This window comes from Castor canadensis, chromosome 12, assembly GCF_047511655.1.
Source record: "Castor canadensis chromosome 12, mCasCan1.hap1v2, whole genome shotgun sequence".
Taxonomy (NCBI): Eukaryota; Metazoa; Chordata; class Mammalia; order Rodentia; family Castoridae; genus Castor; species Castor canadensis.
Window position 1 is genome coordinate 37,525,448 of NC_133397.1, and position 22,431 is coordinate 37,547,878.

The 22,431-nt window shown below is 37.7% G+C and overlaps 1 protein-coding gene across 7 annotated transcripts in view; it reads left to right on the forward strand.

Annotated features, from left to right (window-relative positions):
• The window catches only part of Plekhh2 (pleckstrin homology, MyTH4 and FERM domain containing H2), a 125,462-nt gene that overhangs the window by 44,772 nt on the left and 58,259 nt on the right, over positions 1–22,431 (forward strand). For 6 of the 7 annotated variants that reach the window (XM_020157403.2, XM_074049591.1, XM_074049593.1 and 3 more), the window contains 5 exons: positions 8,342–8,491; positions 10,297–10,380; positions 10,981–11,062; positions 15,953–16,126; positions 18,337–19,286. In XM_020157403.2, the coding sequence (XP_020012992.2) occupies positions 8,342–8,491; positions 10,297–10,380; positions 10,981–11,062; positions 15,953–16,126; positions 18,337–19,286 (1,440 nt within the window). Of the gene's footprint in view, positions 1–8,341; positions 8,492–10,296; positions 10,381–10,980; positions 11,063–15,952; positions 16,127–18,336; positions 19,287–22,431 lie in introns of those variants that run through there. The other variant, XM_074049592.1, reaches the window with a different exon arrangement.

Below are 22,431 nucleotides of genomic sequence, written 5' to 3' on the forward strand. Positions count from 1 at the left end.
GAGAGTAACAGAAGGGTTGTGGAGAGGAGGTAAGGGGTCCTCCTTTCCAGCACACAGGGGAATACAAATAACAACACTCGCTTCATCTGTCTCCAGATGCATCCCTCACAGGGCTTTATGCATCTCTTAGCTGTAGTGAGTACGCATAAACCCTGGACCAGAGGCCCTGTTAGGGCTCACCCTAGTCAATGAGTTCGCCATGGACCTACAGATCAGGACTCCACACTTGCTTTGTAGCCAAACTATGTCTCATTCACATGTGTTTACATCCAGTATTTCTGCCCTGTACCCTGAACCTGAGAGACACAGTTTCACCCCAAAAGGCTCCCTTGGTGTCCCTGGGACTTGATCAGGCTCCCCTTCTGCCTCCTAAAGGCAGGCTTATTATTTGAACCCAGGTGCTTACCAATCTGATGAGCAGGGCTCCCAAGTTGGTTCCTGAACCTTTCTGGGTTCCTTTGTGTGACCAGAACTCGCCTCCTCGGTTTGCCGGGAGAGAGGCGCCCTCTGCTTGGATCAACACATCTGGTGGTATCTGGTGGGGCGGCCCTCTCAGCAGGCTGGGGACGCTGAGCTGGCAAAAACGTTGCCTCCAAATCTCAGGCGAGGCCCCAGAAATGTTGTAGAACCACTCAGACACAGAGACGGGCACCAAAGCTTTCAGAAAGGAAGTTATTTAAGCAGGCCAGCAGCCACTCAGAGGATTCTCATCCAAAGGCTGAGCCCCAAGAACAAAGGGGGCTTTCCTTATATACCATTTAGAGTGGGTTACAGAAATGGAGGTACAGCTTGTCCCATACATGGTCACATACCTCTGGGGCAAGGTGACCCTTCTCTGTTCTTGCCCCAGGTGACATTCCTCAAGTCTGTTTTTTTGTTTTTTCTGTTTTACCATTGCACTCATTTTCTCCCTTCCCCCTCCCTGCCTTCCTCCCACACCTCTAGCATTATATTTCCATATAAAGAGCACTAAACTTGAGTACCTATATGTCTACCACTAGATTAAGATGTAGAGCATTTTATTGCCCCAGAAGATTCTTTTGTATTCTCTCTCAGTCAGCAATCCTATTCCTCCAAAATTAACTGCATTCTCACACTCATCCTCATGGGTGTGATTAGTTTGGCTGTTCTTGATGTATGTACTTTTTGGTGTCCTGGCTTGAAATTCATCCATGTTGATGCATGAGTATCACCTTCCTTCCTTCCTTCCTTCCTTCTTTTCTTCTTTCCTTCCTTCCTTCCTCTTTTCTTTCTCTCTCTCTCCCTCCTTTCCTTCCTTCCTGCTAAGTAGTATTTCACTGTGACTAAACCTCAGTTTTTATTCATTCACCTGGTGATAGACATGTGATTTGTTTTCAGTTTGGAGCTCTGTGAATAAAGCTCTGCTGTGAACATCTGTATATGTACATTTTGGGGGTGGATATGTGTTCTGATTTCTCTTGGATATGCACCTAGTAGTAGGATTGTTGGGTGACAGGTGGCAAATGTTTACTTAGGTAGATGCCAAACCATTTTGGCAAATGGTTTTCCAAAGTGAATGTACCAGGTTGCATTCCTCACACCAGTGTATGAGAATTCCAATTGTTCACTTCGTCAACAAATGGCATTGTTGTTCTTTTTAATTTTAGCCCTTCTGGCCATGTTAATACTGAAGAGAATGCTCATCCAAATTCTTCTCATTGACTTAACAGATATGTATGGTACATAGAACATATCATTTCCATAATTTGAATCTACCTTGAGCAGAATTTATCTTTTGACATCTAATAATGATTCCTGTCTTACTACAAAATGCCCCACTGAGTTACTGAGATATGAGGTGAATGTAGGATATAACATAAGAGAAAACCAAGTGAAGACAATTGTAAAAGCGCCCCATAAAATTGTGACAGGCAATTTCAAGGTTAATTCTAATTCAGCTCTTCTCCAGAGTTCCTAGAGTACAATTATTCCAATTTGCATATCATGGTTTTCTAAACACAAAGAATTAAAGCTCCATGTTTCAGGTGAGCAATGTACTTTTTCTTTCTCCTCTTCTCTTCCTTGTGATCCATCTCTTCCTTCCTCACTCCTTCTCTCCCTCCCTCCTTCCTTCTCTCCCTTCCCTCTGTTTCATCCTTACTTCCCCTTTTCCTTCTTTCCTTTTTTGAGGGAAGGGAATGATGAAGAGAGGGATAGAGGGGTATAGGACCAAAGATACACTTGACTATATAGACTTAACTAGGTAAAGTCGATACAGTGAAAGAGAAATAAAGATGAATTCATGTTCCTGCCTGGGAACAGACCTAAATTTTTAATTGGGTTTAAATCCAAAGTCTACCACTTACTTGACTTGAAAACCTTCCTGAGTCTCAGTCTTGTTACTTATAAAAAGCAGCTAATATTGGCAGAACTGATAGCCTCCATACTGTGTAGAGGTTTGTACCACAGTAATTAAGAATACAGACTCTGGAGCCAAACTGCCAGGCTCAGTCTGACTCCTTATAGGACCTGGGCCTCAGCTTCCTATCTGTGCAATGTGGTACAATCTAATGCCTATGTCAGGATTCTGTGGAAGATAACTAGTTCGCTATGAGTAAAGTTCTTGGAATTTTTCCTGGCTCATAGAAGTGCTATGTAAGTATTAGCTATGTAAGTATTAGAAGTGCCCCACATGCAGTCAACCCTCAGTAGATGGTCGTGGAGGTAGAAGTACTATTAGTAATGGTGAGAATCTATGCTGCGCCTGCTTTTTTAAATACTCTTCAGCAGTTTAACAGTAAAATCATAAAAGGTTACTCCAGTTCTTTGAAAGACATATCATTCTTTGTCATTATCTATAAAAAACCTTTGTCTTTTTTGGTAATAGCGGAGTGAGTCATGTGCATGAATTCCTGTCTAGTTGCACACTCAGGAACACAACATTTGTCAGTTTGTCTGCCTCACTGACTCTCATGACTCCCTTCATCTTTCCTTTCTGATTTTGGCCTTTCCTAGTGGCATCTCTCTTTACCTGAATACCTATGATTGTCTCTATATATGCTCCTCTGCTTTATCCTATATTTCCCTTCCTTTGATTGTTTATATACAGAGGGAAAGAAGAAACAAATTAAGGATGGCTTTTTTGCCTTTTTAAATTTAAAACTAAATTTTAAATTTAAATTTAAAAAATTTACATATATGGCAAATTTGTTGTGAAAAATTAAGCTAAATTAAGTGATTTTTATTTATGATTTTTAAATAATTTCTTCCCCCTTGGATTTGCTGGATCTTAAGAGAGCCAGTGGGAATTCTAAAGAAAAAGAATCCCCATTCTCAGTGCAAGAGAATCAGGCCATGGCAGTTTGAGCCATCAGGGCTTAACCACTGATCTTCTCAGGCATAGAGTCATTTAATTCCAGGCAAAAAACATGCCACAATTGGTATTTTAGATGTAAGGCCTTTAAGCAAAACTCAAAAAAAAAAAAAAAAAAGTGGAGAGAGAGGGGAGAATTGCAGATTTCTTGGAGTTTCTATAAGCTAGCAAAATTTGTAGGTATTTCCTTTGTCACAGCAGTTTAAATTATTCAATGCCTATTTTGTTATGCTTCAGAAGTAACCTTTTTCTGTAAAGACCTCATCATGAATCTAAAAACTGACAGGAAATATAAACACAGAGCAGATGAACTCATGTAGTGATCATGTCACCATTTTTGGCCTTTGTGTAACTGTATTCTTTGCTATGTTTAAGAATTTCCATGGGACTGTGGCGCCCAGCTGGGTTTTTTTTTTTTTTTTTTGCTACTCCTGGGATCTGAACTCAGTGCTTCTTGCTTGCTAGGCAGGTGCTCTACCGCTTGAGCCTTGTCTCCATCGCTCATCTGATTTATGTTGCTTAAATTCAGCTTGTCTTTTCTCATTGAGCCATATCCTAAGACTTAGGCAATTGTATTTATATTAGCCAAAGTGAAAAGTTCTACCATCAAAAGCTCAACTCTGCTTTATGCATTTTTCTCTTTGTTAGTGAGTAGCATCCCCTTCATAGTTATCCATTAAGTTGTCTGCAGAAAAACAAATTACACATTTTGTCAGATAAGTGTTGGTGATTTTATATTTAATTATATATTTTTATTGGTGGTGTTTTCAAATTTTAAAACAGTATATGGAAGTCAACCCAGTACTATTTACGAGTACACATTATCTTATGTACAGGTATCTCGGTATTCCAAGATAGAATACTAATTTATGCTAACCAGAGAGGATAGACAATTTCCCCTGTAAGAATTTGTGTGTGTGTGTGCGTGTATGTGACTAGGGATTGAACTCAGGGCCTCTTGCTTGCTTAGACAAATGTTCTACCTTCAGCTACACCCAAGTCCTTTTGCTTTTAATTTGTTTTTCAGATAGGGTCTCATGCTAATTTTGCCCAGGTGGGCCTTAGACCTCAATCCTCCTACCTCTGCCTCCTGTGTAGCTGGAATTACAGGCATGAACTACCATATCCAGCCTGGAGTTTGTATTTTCATTCTGTCGTTTGAGGCTTCATTCCCTTGCCTATGTTTGATTCAGACTTGGTCGGAAGTGGATTTAAAGTTCTCTCGGACCATTCTACTACTAGCATTCTACTGCTTTTCAGTAGTGTAATCTCAGTATTGAACTAAATTTTGGTTCTTAATAAATTATCAGGGCCCTGTCATCCTCATATACAGGACCTTGTAGTGCTTTGCTATTTTTTATTATGTAGAAAGCAATTTTATTTACTGCTTTTAATTTTCGCCTTCAGAAGAAAGATCCTACTTCATAAATTTTGAAGTACTACATCAAAATAATTGTGTTTAAAATGTGATTAGGGTGATTAATTAATTTGCAGGACATTTTAAGTAACTGGAAAATAATCTGGGATTCAAAATAGTCTTAGCAATTCCTTCTTCATTCCAGTTGGTAATAATTGAGGGTCTTTGTCATTGCCATTGCAGCTTACCTGGAAATAGAAACTGACAATCCCCACTCAAAAATACAGCTACAAGGGCTGGGGTTTAGCTCAGTGGGAGAGCACTTGCCTAGCATGTATGAGGCCCTAGATTTGATCCCCAGCAACACACACACACACAGAGTCACATCTTGACTACCTATAATGGGGGTGGGTGGGATGGGAGCTGGAAGGAATGAGGTGAGATGGAAATAGTGATTTGGGTAGTTAGAATGAGAGTAATATTTGTAGCTTCTCCTTTTCCACTTTGGGTAGGATAATGAAAAATAGCAAAATAACACTGGAAGCTATATTGAGGTCCAAAAAACTATCCTTTGATTCAAAGATTTTCTGACAAGACTTACAGGACCCCCACAAACTAGTGGTTGTGGTTTATGACAATGAAAGGGTACAGATTAAAATCAACAAAACAAAAAGGCACATTAGGCAATGTGCCCCAGGTAGAATTTCTATTTGCTGTCTTGCAGTGGAGTTACATAGGGTGCATTTAATCCTTCCATCAGTGATGTGTAGATAGCATGAATGAAGCATTGCCAACTGGAAGTTTACCTGAGCCTTGGTGTTCAGGGTTTTACTGGGCATCAGTCATGTAGGCCTGGAGTACCAGTGTATCTGGTTGCTCAGTCTCCTTACCCATCAGCCCCTGTCAAACTGGTACAGTGTGACCCGGGCCCCCACGTGAACAAAACTAGGCATTCACCATCAAGCACATTGTTAGCATTAACTTTCTGTGTCACCCAAGATCTTAGGTATGTGAAAGACAGTCTTATCCATCAAAATATTCCAAGGGTTCATAGATTGTCTTTCGAAAACCAGTCAGGGTCCAGTCCTTTCTTTGGAATATTGCAGGATCTGGGCATCCCAAGTCTGCTGATTAAACCTTCCCTGAACAGGAACTTAAGGATCTCAGGATAAGAAGGTTTGGGGATGGGGAATGGCTGAGGAGTGTGCTGAGTGGAAGCAACCAGAGGTTTGCCTAGAAGTAAAAGTGAAAAGTAGCCTAAAAACATGAATCATTCCACACCGGAGGGTATCCACATGTAGATAGTTGCAAGAGTTTATTTAAGCCAACTTGAATTCATAGGTGTTATTGGTCAGTTTGCAAATTGTTAAAATTTTTTTATGGCTCAGGTTAAATGAATGGAAAAAGAACTGGGCTATATTCCATGTGCTTGTGGTAGAATATTTTAAAGGCTGGTTGTTTTTTTGTAAACCTCTTAGCTTTTCTGTGACATCTTATTCATATTAATTATAAAGAAACGCTGGTGAATCCTGTGGAACTTGGTCATAACAGGACCAGTTGGTAAGAAGGATGCCCAGAATTACTTTATGATCTCTTTTCATAAGAGATTTTGTACATTTACTAATATTTTTCTTGCCTCTGAAAGTCATTTACCTAAAAATAATAGTTAAAGTAAAATGTTTCAGATGGCAAAGATGCATCCAAGGAGCATTAATTCATAAAATGAAACAACTTTCAAGTCAAACATGTTTTTCAGGGTAGAAGAGTAGTTCCAAGTCATAGTTGTCCAGGACTACAGACCTTTCCTATGTAATAATAGGGCAATTTTATGTGGCAACCCAATGTTTGTAGGATGGCCTGCTCTGACTTGGTAATAGTTATCTTTATTTTTATTCAGTTACTTGAGTTTTTCTTGAGGCTTATCTTCTATTACTCTGTACTTAGAGCTGCCATTTTGGACTTGGGCTTTGCTTTTCTATCCCTGCTTCCACAGCTACAGAATACCCTGTGTGCAGCTGGAAATAGCATCTTAAAATTGATCCTAGCTGTACAGCTCTCTCCTACTTGGGCTGCTTTTCATGACATAGCTCTAATACAGATCTGTGTCTTTGGTACAGATCGTTGTCCTTCAGCTTATGCAGAAGTCCACAATATTGTGTGAAAGAATCTAAATTGAAGGTAACTTAAATTATCATTGAAATTGTGGAATACTTGTTTTCTCTTTTTTTAAATTTGTTTTTATTTTCATGGTTTCCAACCATGTGGGTAATATTAAGTAGGATAGTTTTGGCATCTGAATTGAATTTACATTTATACAGTGAACCCACAGATGAAACCTGGTATTCATAGTTAAAAAAATAAAACCAAACCAACCTTTACACCTCCTTCTGAAAACTCTAGTCAAATAATTTTGAACTTTGAGGATTCATTTTGATCTTTCAGATGTTTTCTCAATAGTTTGAGATTTTTTCATTTTAACTATCATTTTTAATTTCCTCAAATGCTTTTTTTCTTCTTTATGCTTTTGCATAAAATATTTACCTATTTGGAATATATAGAGAATAAAACTATTAATATTCTATATAGTCCCCAATACTTTATTTTTTAACTATCATTAACACCTCCCATGTTAGACCTCTTTGTGAAGTCTCTGGTGAGGCTTCCATTTTGCTGGACTATCTCCAAGGATTTAATTTGTGACTCATGGAAAGATAGAGAAAGAGGACAACTAAAAGGTGGTGACAGTAAAATCTAGACTTCACTATGAGTTGAATAGACTTATAGGATCAATGTAGGTCAGAAACACAATTTTCAGATATGCCCTGCTAAGACTTCACATGCCTGAAGGTGTTTTGCAGAAGATCCAAGCAGAACAGATCTATCTTATGTATTAAATTGAAGCACCACTCATCTCTAGCCACACACCTGTTACTTTTATCAACTGTATAATGTATTGCTTGATTTTTATATGATTATTATATTTTTTGTCTTTCCTACTGGAATGTAATTTCTGTGTGGGCAGAGATTTTCTGTCGTATTCACGGATGCCGTCCAAGGCCTGAGACAGGCTTGGCACTTGGTGGGTATTCATAGAACATTTTGAATGAATCAGTGAGTCCTTGCCAAACACATTCTCTTACCTATATCTAGATTCTCGTTCTTTTTAATTTTTTCATAAGTCTTATCATTTGGGACTTTTTAAGTCTCTTTGTTTTCTTTTTCTTTCCTCCCTCTGTGTGTTTCTTTTTCATCTAAGTTCGGTTCCCTTTGCCCATAATGTATTATTATATCGGCCATCTGGTTTGATTCTTATCTCACTACTCACCTTTTCTTTATATTCCTACCTGGTTTAAAATAAAAGTGTCTGCTTCTATACAGACACTGCATATGACCTTTGATCTAGTAAACATGACCATCACCTAATATCATGGCGATATTGTGATCTCTTATGTACTTCAGAGAAACAACACTTGGTAGAGAGGTCTTCAGATTTTATAATTATTAAATACATTAAACCTTGCTGTTTAATATTTTTCTTTTTATGATGGTATTTTCTGGGAATCTATATAATGTTGAAGTTAAATTCTAAGTTTAATACTATGAGAAATTAAATATGGGCATAATTTTAATATTTTATCCTCTAAATTTAGGTACAAGTTATGGAAGAGAAATTAAAAGCAGCTAATATTCAAACCAGTGAATCAGAGACAAGGTTGTATAAAAAGTGTCAAGATCTGCAGTCTCTTATACAGGAAAAAGATGACATCATTCAAAACTTGGAACTGCAACTTGAAGAGCAGGTTAGGAAAAATCTGATCATTAGAGACTTCTAAATGTGTGTACTCATTTGTGCATAATCACAAAGATTAAAAAGAGAGAGCTTAGATTTTGTAGATCTGGAGGAGAAATTTGACTTCTTTAGTCAGACTGTAGGCTTGTGTCACATGTATTGGTAAAATAGCAGTCAGTCTAGGGTAACTCCAGGCAAGATCTCATGCTTTTTAGATGTGGCAGTGCTCCTTAATGTCCATACTTTAGAGTTTAGGTGTAGTGTTCACATTGGAAATACTTAGTAATTAGCAGGCATTTACATCTGTAAAGTGTTTACAGCCAAGTTGGGAATGGTCGCATATGCCTGTGATCCCAGCACTAAGGAGGCTGAGGCAAGAGGATCATGAGTTTGAGAACAGCCTGGGCTACAGAGCAAATTGGAGGCCATCTGAAAACAAAACAAAAAAATGTTTGCAACTAATCTTTGCTTTAGATTGTTAAGGTATTGGAAATGTTTATACAATATTATCAGCATTTACGTTTGGCACTAATCCTTCTGCTTAGAAATGTCTAGTTTAAAGCACTTTATTGAGACCACTTGGAACATTTAGTTTATTTGTAAGCTTTATTGCAAAAAATTGCATTAAGATTATTTAGTTAAATAGTCATTTAACATTCAGATATGATCACTATGAAATTATTTGGCTAACTACATTAAATTATTTTTCATCTTCAGCATTAAAAAAATCTCTCTGGGATCAGTGTTTGTTTAGGTCAGTGGTTTTCAGTTTTCTACCACTGCAATTTACATGTAAGTCACATTCTCAATAGTTCTGTGACCATGACCAGATTTTAAGGTTAGTAAAGGTAACCTAGAGTTTGTCAGTGTTTATTTTTTTCTGGATCTTTTAAAAATAAAGTTTGAGAAAGAAAATAGCCATGTTCCTGAGAAGTTCTTTTCTCCTTTCCCTATTCTGGGTAGTTTAATTATACTGTTCCAAAAACGATTTTGTTGATATATTCGGTGGATTGATTTCAGTGTATGATCTTTCAGAGCAACAGAAGAGCAATTGTTTTTTTATCTTTATTCATTTATTTATATGTGCATACATTGTTTGGGTCATTTCTCCCCACCCCCAATTTCCAATTTTGTTGAAGAGAAGACATAAACAATGGTAAGAAAGACAAAGCGTTTTTGCTAGTCAAGATAAGGATAGCTGTACAGAGAGATTCCTAGCATTGCTTCCATGCATAAGTGTATTACAACCTGAATTGATTCATCTCTACCTGATCTTTTCCCAGTGAAAAGACTACTTCCCAGTCACCTTCCCATATTGACCGCTGTCCTTTTAAGGTTACTGTAGTAGCTCCTCTGCAGTGGGCACATCAGACACTTTCAAGTTTTGGGTTTCCTACCTATCCCCATTCCTCCTGTATGTGCTCTCCCCTTAGCATGTGACCCAAGTCCAACAATATTACTGCGTTTGAGAAGAGCAATTATTAAAAATGCTTGCATATACCTTTTATACGAAAATTTCTCTCTCTCTCTCTTTCTCTCTCTCTGTCTCCCTCTTCTTCCCTCCTTCCCTCCCTCCCTCCCTTTGAGAAAGGGTCTTACTATGTAGCCTGAGTTGGCTTCAAACTCATTATCCTCCTGCCTAAGTCACCTAAATGCTGGAAAGTCACCTGGCAATTTTTCTCTTTTTAAGATCTGTTTGATAATTTGGAGGTGATACATTAGCTTGGAAACAGGTTTTAAGTGGGTATTTATGATGTGACATTTCTAGATCACTGAGTTTATGTTTGAACTAAACAAACTTCTAATTTATTTCAGAAACAAATACGAATACAAGAAGCTAAAATAATAGAAGAGAAAGCAGCTAAGATCAAAGAGTGGGTAACAGTTAAGTTAAATGAGGTATTTATTGCTGTGTTTTTCCTTTTCTTTACTGTTTACTTCTTTGGAATAAAGTCATCAGAATATATGATCATGCTGATTCAATCAAAAATTCTGATCATTTGGCTGTGATGCTGTCTTTTGGTACACTTTGGACAGGTAGCTTTCATTTTAATATCATTGTATTTCTAAAATTAAAAATCATTGATAAGCTCATGATAATCGGCGTAACTAGTCTCATTCTAAATAGTTGGTTTTAGTTCAAATTAGTTATGTTTAAATAACTACAGCGCTTACATGTATTTATCATAAAATTAAATGTTCCGTGTCTGAGAAGAACTGATTAAATGCTTAGTAGTTTGGTTCAACATAATTTTACAGTGGAAACAGCATAGGGGAATGAAAAAATTTAAGACTCCTAGTTCTGCAAAATAAACATTGATGCAGTAGTTATCTAGGTTGTTAGCCTATGCTGATAAACTCATGTATTTCTTGTTCTTTCCTTTTTATTTTACTTGCATGTACAGTACTTATATATTAACATTTTCTAAATATTATAATTTACTCATTCATTTTGGAAATGTTATTCCTATATCAAAGGATATCATTATGTTCTTTCAGCTAGAATTAGACAATCAGAATCTCCGTATGATCAACCAAAACCAAACTGAAGAGATAAGAACAATACAGTCAAAACTACAAGGTACAGACATTTCACTAAGATAGCTTAATTAGATTTATTTGGCTGTATAGGATTTTACTATTATTTTGATGGTGTTTTAGAGACTGAATTATGAATGTTATAAAAGAAGCCATGGTCTTAAATGAAAGAGAATCTCTAAACAAACTAGAAATTCTGCATCCAAATAAATATTGGGCTTGGGAATAGAAGGAAAAAAGAGAGATGACTGAGGATGTCCAGGTTTGTCAAAGTGATCATTTGCATAGGTCAGAAGAACAAAAGGCATTCCTCTGTCCCCTTTTTAGAGTACAACTTGCTAAAAGTACTACATATTGATGTTAGCCCAGGTGGTCAGGGGTCATGGGCAATGAGTACCATTTTTAATGGTGATGGTATTTTGGTCTTTCCAAGCAGTGTAGTACTGCATCTCTCTGTTTTCTTGAAGGAATTTAGAGGGCCCTATGATGCCAGGTAGCACTAATGTTTGTATTTTAGAGGTGTGTATTTCAAAAGTCCAAGAAGACTTAAATGTTGGTCTCAGAAAGAGAATAGACCATAGATCAAGGAGTCACAGATAGGGTTCAGTTGTAGCCACCTTAAGGACTTTTGGGAAGGCTCCTTTTCACACCTTCTGAATGTGTCACTGAACTTGGCATTATTTGAAGCTATGGGGTACTGAAATGATAGTTAGATACAACTTAGTTCACTCATGGATTGGATCACCATTGTGCTAATCCTTTCCCCATTTAGGTCCTCTGGATGAGGATTTGAATTCTGAAAAATGGGAATATCTGTGGATAACTCCAAAAAATCAGTAGTGAGATTGACCTATTTAAAATGACATTTAGCTGTGCACATGGCTCACTCCAGCAGAGACCAGGAGGATCAAGGTTCAAGGCCAGCCTGGGAAAAAAGTTAGTGGGACTCCATCCCAACCAGTAAGCTGGGCATAGTGACATATGCCTGTCATTCCAACTAGGCATAGGTAGGAGAATTATGGTCTGAGGCTAGCTTTGTGCAAAAACGTGGTACCCTACCTGAAAAATAACTAAAGCATAAAAAGTGGGGAGTGGGGATGTGGCTCAAGTGGTAGAACACTGGTCTAGCAAGTGCATGGCCCTTAGTTCAGACCCAGTGTCATCAAAAAAATAAGTGCATAAAATAAAAAGACATTTAGGGCTATGGTTGTAGCTCAATGGTAGAGTACTTGCCTAGTATGCACAAAGATTAAATCTGAAGAACTATTTGCCACTTTTGAGATTATTCACAAAAATATTTCACAGACTCTGAGGTTACTTTTCATGATGTACAAATTGCTAATATTGTTAGATTGAACATTTAATCTTTAAATTACGGTTTGTTTGTTTTTTTTTTTTTGCACTACTGGGGCTTGAACTCAGGTCCTACACCTTGAGCCACTCTACCAGCCCTTTTTTTTGTGATGGGTGTTTTCGAGATAGGGTCTCACAAACTATTTGCCCGAGCTGGCTTTGAACCACGATCCTCCTGATCTCTGCCTCCTGAGGCGGTACAGTGATAGGCGTGTGCCATCAGGGCTGGTCTCTCTCAGCAGTCTCTAACAGCACCTTCTGCGATGGAGGGACTGTTCTCCATCTGTGCTAAGATGACGGTCACTAGCCGTATGTGACCACTGAACACTTGAAATATGACTACTGTGACTGAAGAACTGAACATTGAAGTTTTTTCAGCTTGAATTTTAGTAGCCCCATGTTGCTAGTGGCTACCATATTAAACAGCACTCCTAGGCATAGCAAATAACGTTGTTTAGTGAGACTTTTTGTCACTGTGACAAAATGTCTTACATAAATGACTTAAGGAAGGAGAGATTTATTTAGCTCACAGTGTCATAGGTTTCAGTTCATAGTTCTTGACTTCATTGAATCTGGGCCCCTGGTGAGGCGGAACATTATGGCAGTGGGAACAAATGGTAGAGCCCACTCACCTCATCAGAGATTAGAAGAAAAGAGAGGGGGAGGGAGAGACAGAGAGACAGAGAGACAGAGAGAGAGAGAGAGAGAGAGAATGAATATGTAAGAGAATGCCTGCATTGAGAGCTTTTTCCTTTTCCTATGGGATGGTGTTACCCACATTCAGGGTGTGTCTCCTCATCCCTTCTTAGTTTATCTCTGGAAACAACCTCACAGACACACACGGGTGTGCCTTACTAATCTCTTGGGTTTTTCTCAGTCCAACCATTCTGACAATCATAAACCTGAAGAGGATAATCCTAATTTGAATGTTTAATTTCAGGCATATTTGCTTAACAGAGTAAATCAGTTATGTTATTTTCTTTTTTCAGTACTGGAGTTTAGAACTCAGGGCTTTGTGGATACTAAGCAGGTTTTCTACCACTTGACCCATGCCCCCAGCCCTTTTTTGCTTTTAGTTATTTTTCAAATAAGGTTTTGCCATTTATGCCTGGGCCTGCCTTGACTGTGATCCTCCTATCTATACTTCTGCTGTAGCTGGGATGATAGATGCACGCCACCACACTCAGCTTTGTTGAAATGGGGTCTTGCAAACTGTTCACTCAGGCTGTCTTGGAACCTCATTCCTCCTGATCTCTGCCTCCCAAGTAACTATAAGTTTAGTCGTGATACACTGTATCTGGATCAGTTATGTTATTTTCAATTTTTGCTTGTGTCATGGATTTCAACAGTGATTAAAATTCTTACAGCCTGAATTTTATTATATGAATAAATTCTTTACATTTTCTAATGCATAGGCTTACTTTCTTCTTAACTTTAAAGGCATAAGGGTGGATGTATAACTATCATTTGATAGGGAGCTTCTTAGTACACTGTTCTGGCATTAGCCACTCAGGTGCTCATCAGGGTGAAGAAGAGGTGAATCCAGCAGGGTGTGTGTATAATTCATGGTTTATGAACTACATGAACTAGAATAGAAGTTTTCAAACTTTCGTTTAGCAAAGAACCCCTTTTAAAAGATTTTCTGCAGAATGAACAGGTAAGACAGGCAAAAGCAATGTTGGGTGATAGGTCCAGAGTTCTGTAGACTTACCCTTACTTATGCCTCTTCTTGACCCTTGGAGGCATTTTCCACAAATTCCTGTAGTCTCACAAAATGCATCAGAAAACTATTGATATCATAGGAAGAACATGGGTTGAGAAGTCAACTTCAATGCCTTACTACTTAATAACTGTATCATATCTTCCGAACATTTTTTTACATTAGTAAAACTGTGATTGCAATAGTGTCTTCTAGTTTCCTAGGGGAGTATATAGGAGAGTTGATTGTAGGGCATATGTTGGTTATAGGGCATTTTGTCTACTGTATGCAAATACTTACTGCTATCATTTTCTCCACATATATGATGAAAAATAAATACTCCCATCGTTGATCAGGAATTCCATATTTTTAAAACTTTTTTTTTTTTTGGTGGTATGGGGTTTGAACTCAGGGCCTAGTGCTTGCTAGGCAGGAACTCTTACTGCTTGAGTCACAGGAATTCCATATTTAGAATGAAAGTTTTAGGTTTTTGTGACATTCACCCTCATTGAAATAGGTTGAACAAACTAAGCTACTCTCAAAAGATTGTTATTTTCTCTGATATTCTTGGCTTTGCAATTCCAGTCTTCATTGGCAGCCTCTTAGGTTTTATAGACTAAGAAATGTTGATCCTTGGAAACTAGACTTGGACTGGAAAATAGATATCATACATACATTTTAGATACAATTGTAGTACTTTAAAGTACATACACATATACAGTTATCCCTTTGTATCCTGGACCCTGTGGATACTAAAATCTGAGGCTGGTCAAGTCCCTTATATAAAATGGCACCGTATCTGTATATAACATATGCACATCCTTCTGTTACTTTAAGTCATCTCTAGATTGTGCATAATACCTAATCAAATGTAAATGTTACATAAATATTTGTTATACCATATTGTTTAGGAAATAATGATAAGAAAGCATCTTTTATGTGTTCAGTATATAGACAGTCTTTTTTCTAAATATTTTTGATCCATCGTTGGTTGGATCTCTGGATGCAGAAACCACAGAGTACTGACTGTGTATCATTATTATAATATTACTGTGAATTAGTTCTGAGAGACACAAAAAATACGTCTAAGGAAATTTTCTATATAAAGATGTATTTTTTTATACTCTAACTCAATGATCAGTTGCTATTTAACTTAACCCTTTGGTGCTTTCCCAGTGTTAAGAATTGCATTTCCTTGAAAACTTTTCTTACTGGGACCTCCAGTGCTTTTGATCTTACATGCAGCAATGTTACGAGTCTTAGAGATGAATTAAACCTATGGTTAGGTGCTGATCTAATCACTCCACTAGCTTTCTAAATTCTGCATCTCCCTCTCCTCTAAATAAGTGATTAAGATTCTCTGTATTATGTTTACCATAGACCAAGCCCCTCCATCTGCCTTTTTCTGATTACTAAACATTAGGATAAATAAAAGTCATTACAATGATCTTGTAACATGTGCCTCTGGTTGTTTTGGCAACTCATACCTCGGTTAGTGATTACCACATAATTTTTACCAGTACTTAACTTGTGTTTTCCAGCACTTGACTTTTTAAGAAGCTCTAACTCTTTAGTTATTTATAATCTGGTTTTAGTTTGTTTGTGTTTTTTGTTTGAAGAACTAACTTCTAAATGGATTACATTTTTTTTCTCTGCAGTTAAAATACATTGAACCTTCAAAATATATAAAACAGGTTTAAATATAGACCTGTGGTACTCAACATTGAAGCTTCCTTGTTACTATACATAAGTAAAGACGAACTTCAGGCTTTTTTCCTGGAATACGGAATGATTTATCCATGATTTTTATATGCTTTGGTTCTGTGTTTAATGAATTACTATAAAAAATTCACATCTTACCTTTGATTAATGACCTTGCAGAAGTTCAGGGGAAGAAATCATCCACGGTCTGTACACCAAAGCTTTCGGAAGGGCAGCGCCTAAGCAGTCTGACGTTTGGGTGCTTTTCATCCCGAGCAAAGAGCCCTCCTCAAGTGGGAATGAGCAAGGTATCATCCAAAGAACCTGAGTTCATTGAAGGAAAAGACATAGAAGGTATTTATGGACCAGGGCAATTTACTTTGGCATTTTTTTAAAACAGAAGAGTTATTCACTAAGATTAACCTGAATATGGCTTAATTTCCTCTGTTTTTTTCCTGACAACTTGATACTTCATGAGAGTATTTCTAAAGAGCACCAAGCAGTGAGCTATGCATATCTAGTTACTTTGTGTCTTCTCAGAGTTTTGCCAGTGCTACACAGGAGAGACCAATGTTCCTGTCTTAGTGTTTCCTACCAACATGGGGAAGTGATACTTAAAATTAAAATATTTAAAATTTTACCTATCAGGTACTTATTTTAACCCAGTTTCAGACTAGAACTGTGCATTTTTATTCATTTATTGAAAATGAAAAAAATATATTAAATGTGAAATTAGTTCTGGCCTAGAAAACTTACAGAGAGAACAGTAAGATATAATTTACTAACTGCTTTGATTTTCCCTTTGTTGCTTCAAAGAGGAAAATATTTGCCTAGATGTTTAGACCCCGGTCGTGTGCAGATTTCTGCTCTTCTTTCTGTTTTACAGCCTGTCTACATTTTGCTTTGTTGGGCACCTGCTGGCTTTGACACCTCTAGTGCACATCTCTTTTGTTCACTTTTCCCAAATATTTTAGAGAGATTTGAGTTTGCAACTTACTCTTCCATTTCTCTTCTTTCACAGGGAAAATATTATGGCCCTAAAAGCTGTCTCTGTGCTTAGTTTTGACATTCTGAAAACTATGCTGTCTTTCCAATCAGAAGGCTGCTTTGTTACTCTCTGGCTATTACTTGCATTTTATTTGCTTATTCATGAAACCTTTTTTACCTTCTCTCTCTCCACAGTCTTTAACAGTCAGTTGAGCACTGCTGAGGTTGCCCGTGCTGAAGCTCTGGCTTACTCAACAATTTAATAAACTGCCTGATATGAAACTTACGGGTCTGTTTGTTCAGCCCTCTGGTTTCTTAATTATGAAGTAGTATTTGTGTTTTCGTGTGTGTGTGTGTGTGTGTGTGTGTGTGTGTTTTTAAACAGATTTATTAAGATTTAACTGACATAAAATAAACTGTACATACTACAGCTGGGAAATCTGATAATCAAAATAGAGGAAGTGTCACAAAACTCCCAAAGTTACTAAATTCCACTTTGTAATCTGTTCCTTCATTATGTCCACCAGTTGTGACGTTTTTTCTAGCTTATTTGTGTATGTATTTAAGCATGCACACACACATATATGTATATACATATATCATATTTATGTTTTCAAAGTTTCTTTTCTACTCTTCGATATTTTGGTTTGTTTGTTTTTTGAGACAGTGTCCAGCTATGTAGCCTAGGCTGGCCTCAGATTTGCAAACCTCCTGCCTCAGCCTCTGGAGTGCTAGAATTACAGGTGTGTACCACCACACCCAACTTCAATCTAATGTTTTAATTCACTATTTATTAAGATAATTTTGCATTCTATAACATATTATTAATAGAAGAGTGCTATTCCTATTACAAAAACACATTTTTATAGTTATGATTAAAAAAAAAGTAGAGCAAAGAGAGTTTCTTTCTATTAATGTTTTCTTCATGATTTTGCATATTTTGTATATTGAATTTAGACACAGAGTTTGTTTCTTAACATATAGCTTTGTATGTATTATGCTTAGATTTACTTTGTAATGATTTTGGAATTTGATGGAAAGAGAGTTGTCATTTCTTTTGCTCTAAAATGGAATTGGGGTCTAGGAGTGGTGATTCATGCCTATAATCTGGAGGCAGAGGTAGAAGGATTCTGGTTTGAGGCCAGCCCAATTAAAGTTAGCATGAGACCTTTTCTGAAAAACAAATCAAGAGCAAGAAACTGGGCATACACCTCAAGTGACAGAGCCTTGCCAGGCAAGGTCCTAAGTTCAGTCCCCAGTCCCTCAGAAAGCAATGGCTTCTTTCTTTGATGGTCAAAGTTGCTGTATTTCACATTTTACTTCTTTAATTATCTTTTTTTAGACTCTTGTCAGTTTTGTTCCTCAGCGTATTTGTTGGTAAAAAGTTTAATTTTGATACAATTATATTGAAGTATTAGGCCTCTGTGTTTCAAACTTGTGTTTTAAAAAAGCAATCAAACAAAGGGTAAAGTAAATTAACCTTATTTGAGCTTGCTAGCTCCTACAGTGTAGTTACATAAAACTAAACGTGCAGCAAGGTTTTATTAAGGGCAACCTGCTGATATTTTCTTCTCTAGAAATGGAAGTTCCAGAGAAGCCTGCTGATAACCAAGTTCAAGAAAACAACAGAAGCCAGAGAACACCACGCAGCTCAGAACAGAATCGGAAGACGAGAATAAGCTTTGCAATGGATGGTGACAAATCCCAGAATTCTGGGGCTCCAGTGGGTGACTGGAGTTCTGATGAGGAAGATGGAAGCAAAGGAAGATCCAAGTCCAGGTGCATATCCACCCTTTCCAGTCACACGTCGGAGGAAGGTGCCCAGTGTGGCAGGTTGGGGAGCGAAGCATATCTGACAGCATCTGATGACAGTAGTTCTATATTTGAAGAAGAGACTTTTGGCATAAAGAGACCAGAACATAAGAAGCTGTATTCTTGGCAACAAGAGGCACAGTGGAAAGCTCAGAATAGACTTCTTGAAAAGGGAAATTCTGAAAAAAGTAAAAAGGATCAAGATAGTTCCTCAGATGAACTGAATAAAAAGTTTCAGTCCCAAAGACTGAATTATTCATCATCATCGAGTGAGGCCAACACCCCAAGCCCTATTTTGACCCCGGCTTTAACTCCAAAGCATCCTAACTTACTCCCTGGAAAAGGAGCACAATTAATGTCTTCCTTACACCTGCCACCCCCGAAGTTAAGGATTCCCAATGTTTTCAGTTTAAGTGTAGCGCTTACCAAAAAGCATTTAAGCCAACCACAGTTAAATTCCGACAGGATGTTTGGTACAAACAGAAATGCTATAAGCATGATAAGACCACTGAGACCTCAGGAAACAGATCTTGATCTACTTGATGGCATCAGTACAGAAATTGTAGAGAACATGGACATGAGCTGTGAGGATGGACTGTTTTCCTATGATTCCCTGGAAGCTCCATACTCAGATGACCAGGAAACCAGTGACTCGGCAAAGAAGGCAGCGTGTAGCAAACCTCCCACTCCTCCCCTGCACCGGTTTCCCTCTTGGGTAATTATATTCCTGTGTGTGACACACACACAGTGGTCATTTTTCTACATTCACTTTCAGGTTTTGCTTCTTTTCCTGTTTTCTTTTCAGATCCAACTTTGTTCTGACAATTTCCAATTTTCAGAATACAATTTTCCCATCTCTTCTCTCATTGAGTTCTGAATCAATTGAAAAACAAGACAGAGGGAAGATCAAAATATGACATTATTTTTTAATCTGAGAATTGATGAGCAAATGAGCTTTCCAATACTGTACTTTAGAATTAGCTAGAATTATTTACCTAGGCCCAAGCTATGCTGGTTATTCCAGGCTTCATCCAGTGAGATGTAAAACGTACAAGCTGGAGAAACCACATAGCTTCTCTCCTGTGGGAGCTACTTCTCAAGAGAAAGGAGAAAGGAAGGTGCTAGCCTGTGCATGCCCAGAGGAGAAAGTGAATGGGTAGAGAGAGTTCAGGACTGTCCAGTTACTGGACATAGAAGGAAACAGCATGGAATGGGGAAGAAGGGTTCCCTCTAACTGATATTTTTGGGTGGATTCTTTTTTTTTATTGTTTTATTCATATGTGCACAAGGCTTGGGTCATTTCTCCCCCCTGCCCCCACCCCCTCCCTTACCACCCACTCCGCCCCCTCCCTCTCCCCACCACCCCCTCAATATTTGGGTGGATTCTGAACCAGGATGCTGGTCATCAATTTTGAACTAATTTACTTGATTGATTTAAGAGAAGTTTCATTTTACTCTTCATGAGCTTATAAATCCATTACTTTAATCAAAGCTGCTTCCTACAGATCTAGAATAGATTGAATCTTCTATGGAAACACGGGTCACTACTATGTTAATTAATCCATCAGTTGAGTGATACTTCTTAGGAATATCTATATTGTTAGATTAAGAAATTTGTCCTACATTTGAAACAAAATGAACTGATGTTTTGTAGCTATAAGTTTTCCTCAGGCATTAGCATTTGGACTTCACAGAAACATCTGAGTTGCATTGCTTTTTGATTTTTGTAGTTACGTTCTTTTACCATTATATTTTTTACTTAGCAACTGCCATAATTTTAAGCAAACTAGGGCAGCCATGTTTTCCTAGTATAAATTCAGACCTTGAGATGTATCTGCTTTTATTTGCTTTCAAGAGAACATTTCATTTCATAAACCTCCTGTAGTTTTATTAAGTTCTTGATGGCACCAAAAAAAGTAGAAGTTAATGGCATGTGAATCTCTGGAATGCCAACTATGTTACCCTTTAGGCAGTGAGAACTTTGAATTTTGCCTCTTTCATTATGTTGAGATTTTCAGAGATTTAGGACAGGCTTTCAAGTTTGTTTCATTTGGCAAACCATTGCACTACTTTTTTTGCCTTTCTCACTTCTCTTTTTCTGAAGCTATTCAGTCCTGAAAAAGTAGTGTTGTTTTCAAAAGACTTCCAGCTGACTGGCCAAGTTTGAAGTGTCTCTTAGGTATTTGCAGGTTTCAAGGAAAGGATGTGTCCTAGTTACCTCGATTAATAAGAGGTTATTTGAAGGCATAATAGCCTATCCATATCAAATTGGGATGTCATTCAAAATACAGTAGTCAATCTAGTGGGAAGACCTGTGATTCAGCCGTACCTCTGACAGTCAGCTCCTGAGAAGTAACTGTTGCCTATGGCCCTTCCTCCAGTAGGTCAGCTTGTCCTTGCATCCACACTGATTTTTCTGCCACTTCTTTTTTCATTTTCATTTGGATATATTCCTTGTACACGGGGGATTCATTGTGACAATTTCACACAGGCTTACATTGTACATTGGTTAAATTGCCTCCACAATCTCCCCCCTTTGACTCCCTCCCCACCCCACTTAAAGCAGTTGCAAGAGGTTTCATCATTCTATTTTGTATATGTATGTGAAGCCCATCAACCATATTCCCTCAACTTCATCTCTTCCATTCATCATCTCCCTCCCACAGGTACCCTCCCACACATACACACACTGAAATTTACAGTCCTGTCTTTGGTTAATCCCTAAGTCAATGTTCAAATGGGTTTCTTGATGTGTCCCTGTTGTGAATATACTTTACTTTGGTCAGTTCAACCTCTTCCATTACTCTCCCTTACTGCTTCCCTCCCACCCCCTTATTCAACAGCTTTTCATGCCACAATACAGAATACATTGAATTATGTAAACATTCAGGAGTTATGTTAATTGTCTTTCTGAGCTGAGCTTACTTCACTTAACAAAATGTTGTCCAGTTGTATTCATTTACCTTCATACATGGTGTCATTCACATGCTGAATTAACTACATTGTATATGCCTATACCACATTTTCTTGATCTGTTCATCAGTAGTAGGGCATCTGTGTTGTTTCCATAGTTTGTCTGCCTCTTCTCTGATGCTCTCTCCCCATGCTCTGATGACCTGTAATTGCCTCACATCTCCTTGCTGCCTTACTTTTATATGGTCTTTCTGACTCACATACTTTGCTATAAGTCCCTGTGTATATCATAATCACGTGCTCAGAGAAGCTGCATCTAACTCCGTCAGTCAGCTGCTCCTTGCTCTGAAGTGCCTCTGATCATAACAGTCTTAGGCCAGTTATTTCTTTGGCTTCTGGTCAGCCTGAAAGATGATAGCATTGGGTGCCTACTGTGCCCCAGTTCAGCTAACTGTGACCAGGTTAGACCCATTAAAAAAGGATGGACATGGTAATCTGTGCATTGAGAACCACCTGGACTCCCTTTTCTCATGGGCAGAGCTAATAGCCTTTATAGCACCCATTTCCAATACTCTTTCTAGAAGAGAAAGCAAAATCACCTATTTTTGGAACAAAATAATGTTATAAATTCCACTTTAAGTTTCAAATTCATTATTGACGTCAGGCTTCTTTCTACTTGATTGAAATAAGAAGGTTGTAGCATTTAATGTTAGAGTACTCTCTCTGACTTCTGACTTCAAGTTTTTTCTTTCTTTTTTTTCTTTAACCATGTTCCAGAATGGTAGAATATTAAAAAAGCAATTTATGTATAATCAGTGGTTGTGAACAGTTTCTGGCTTCCTGTTAAAGGTTTATCCTTTTTTTTTAAACTGTATTTTATAATGGTAGAATATTAAAGATGATGTTTATCTTTAGTCATTGTGAATAAACTTTCTCTTCCTTGTGCT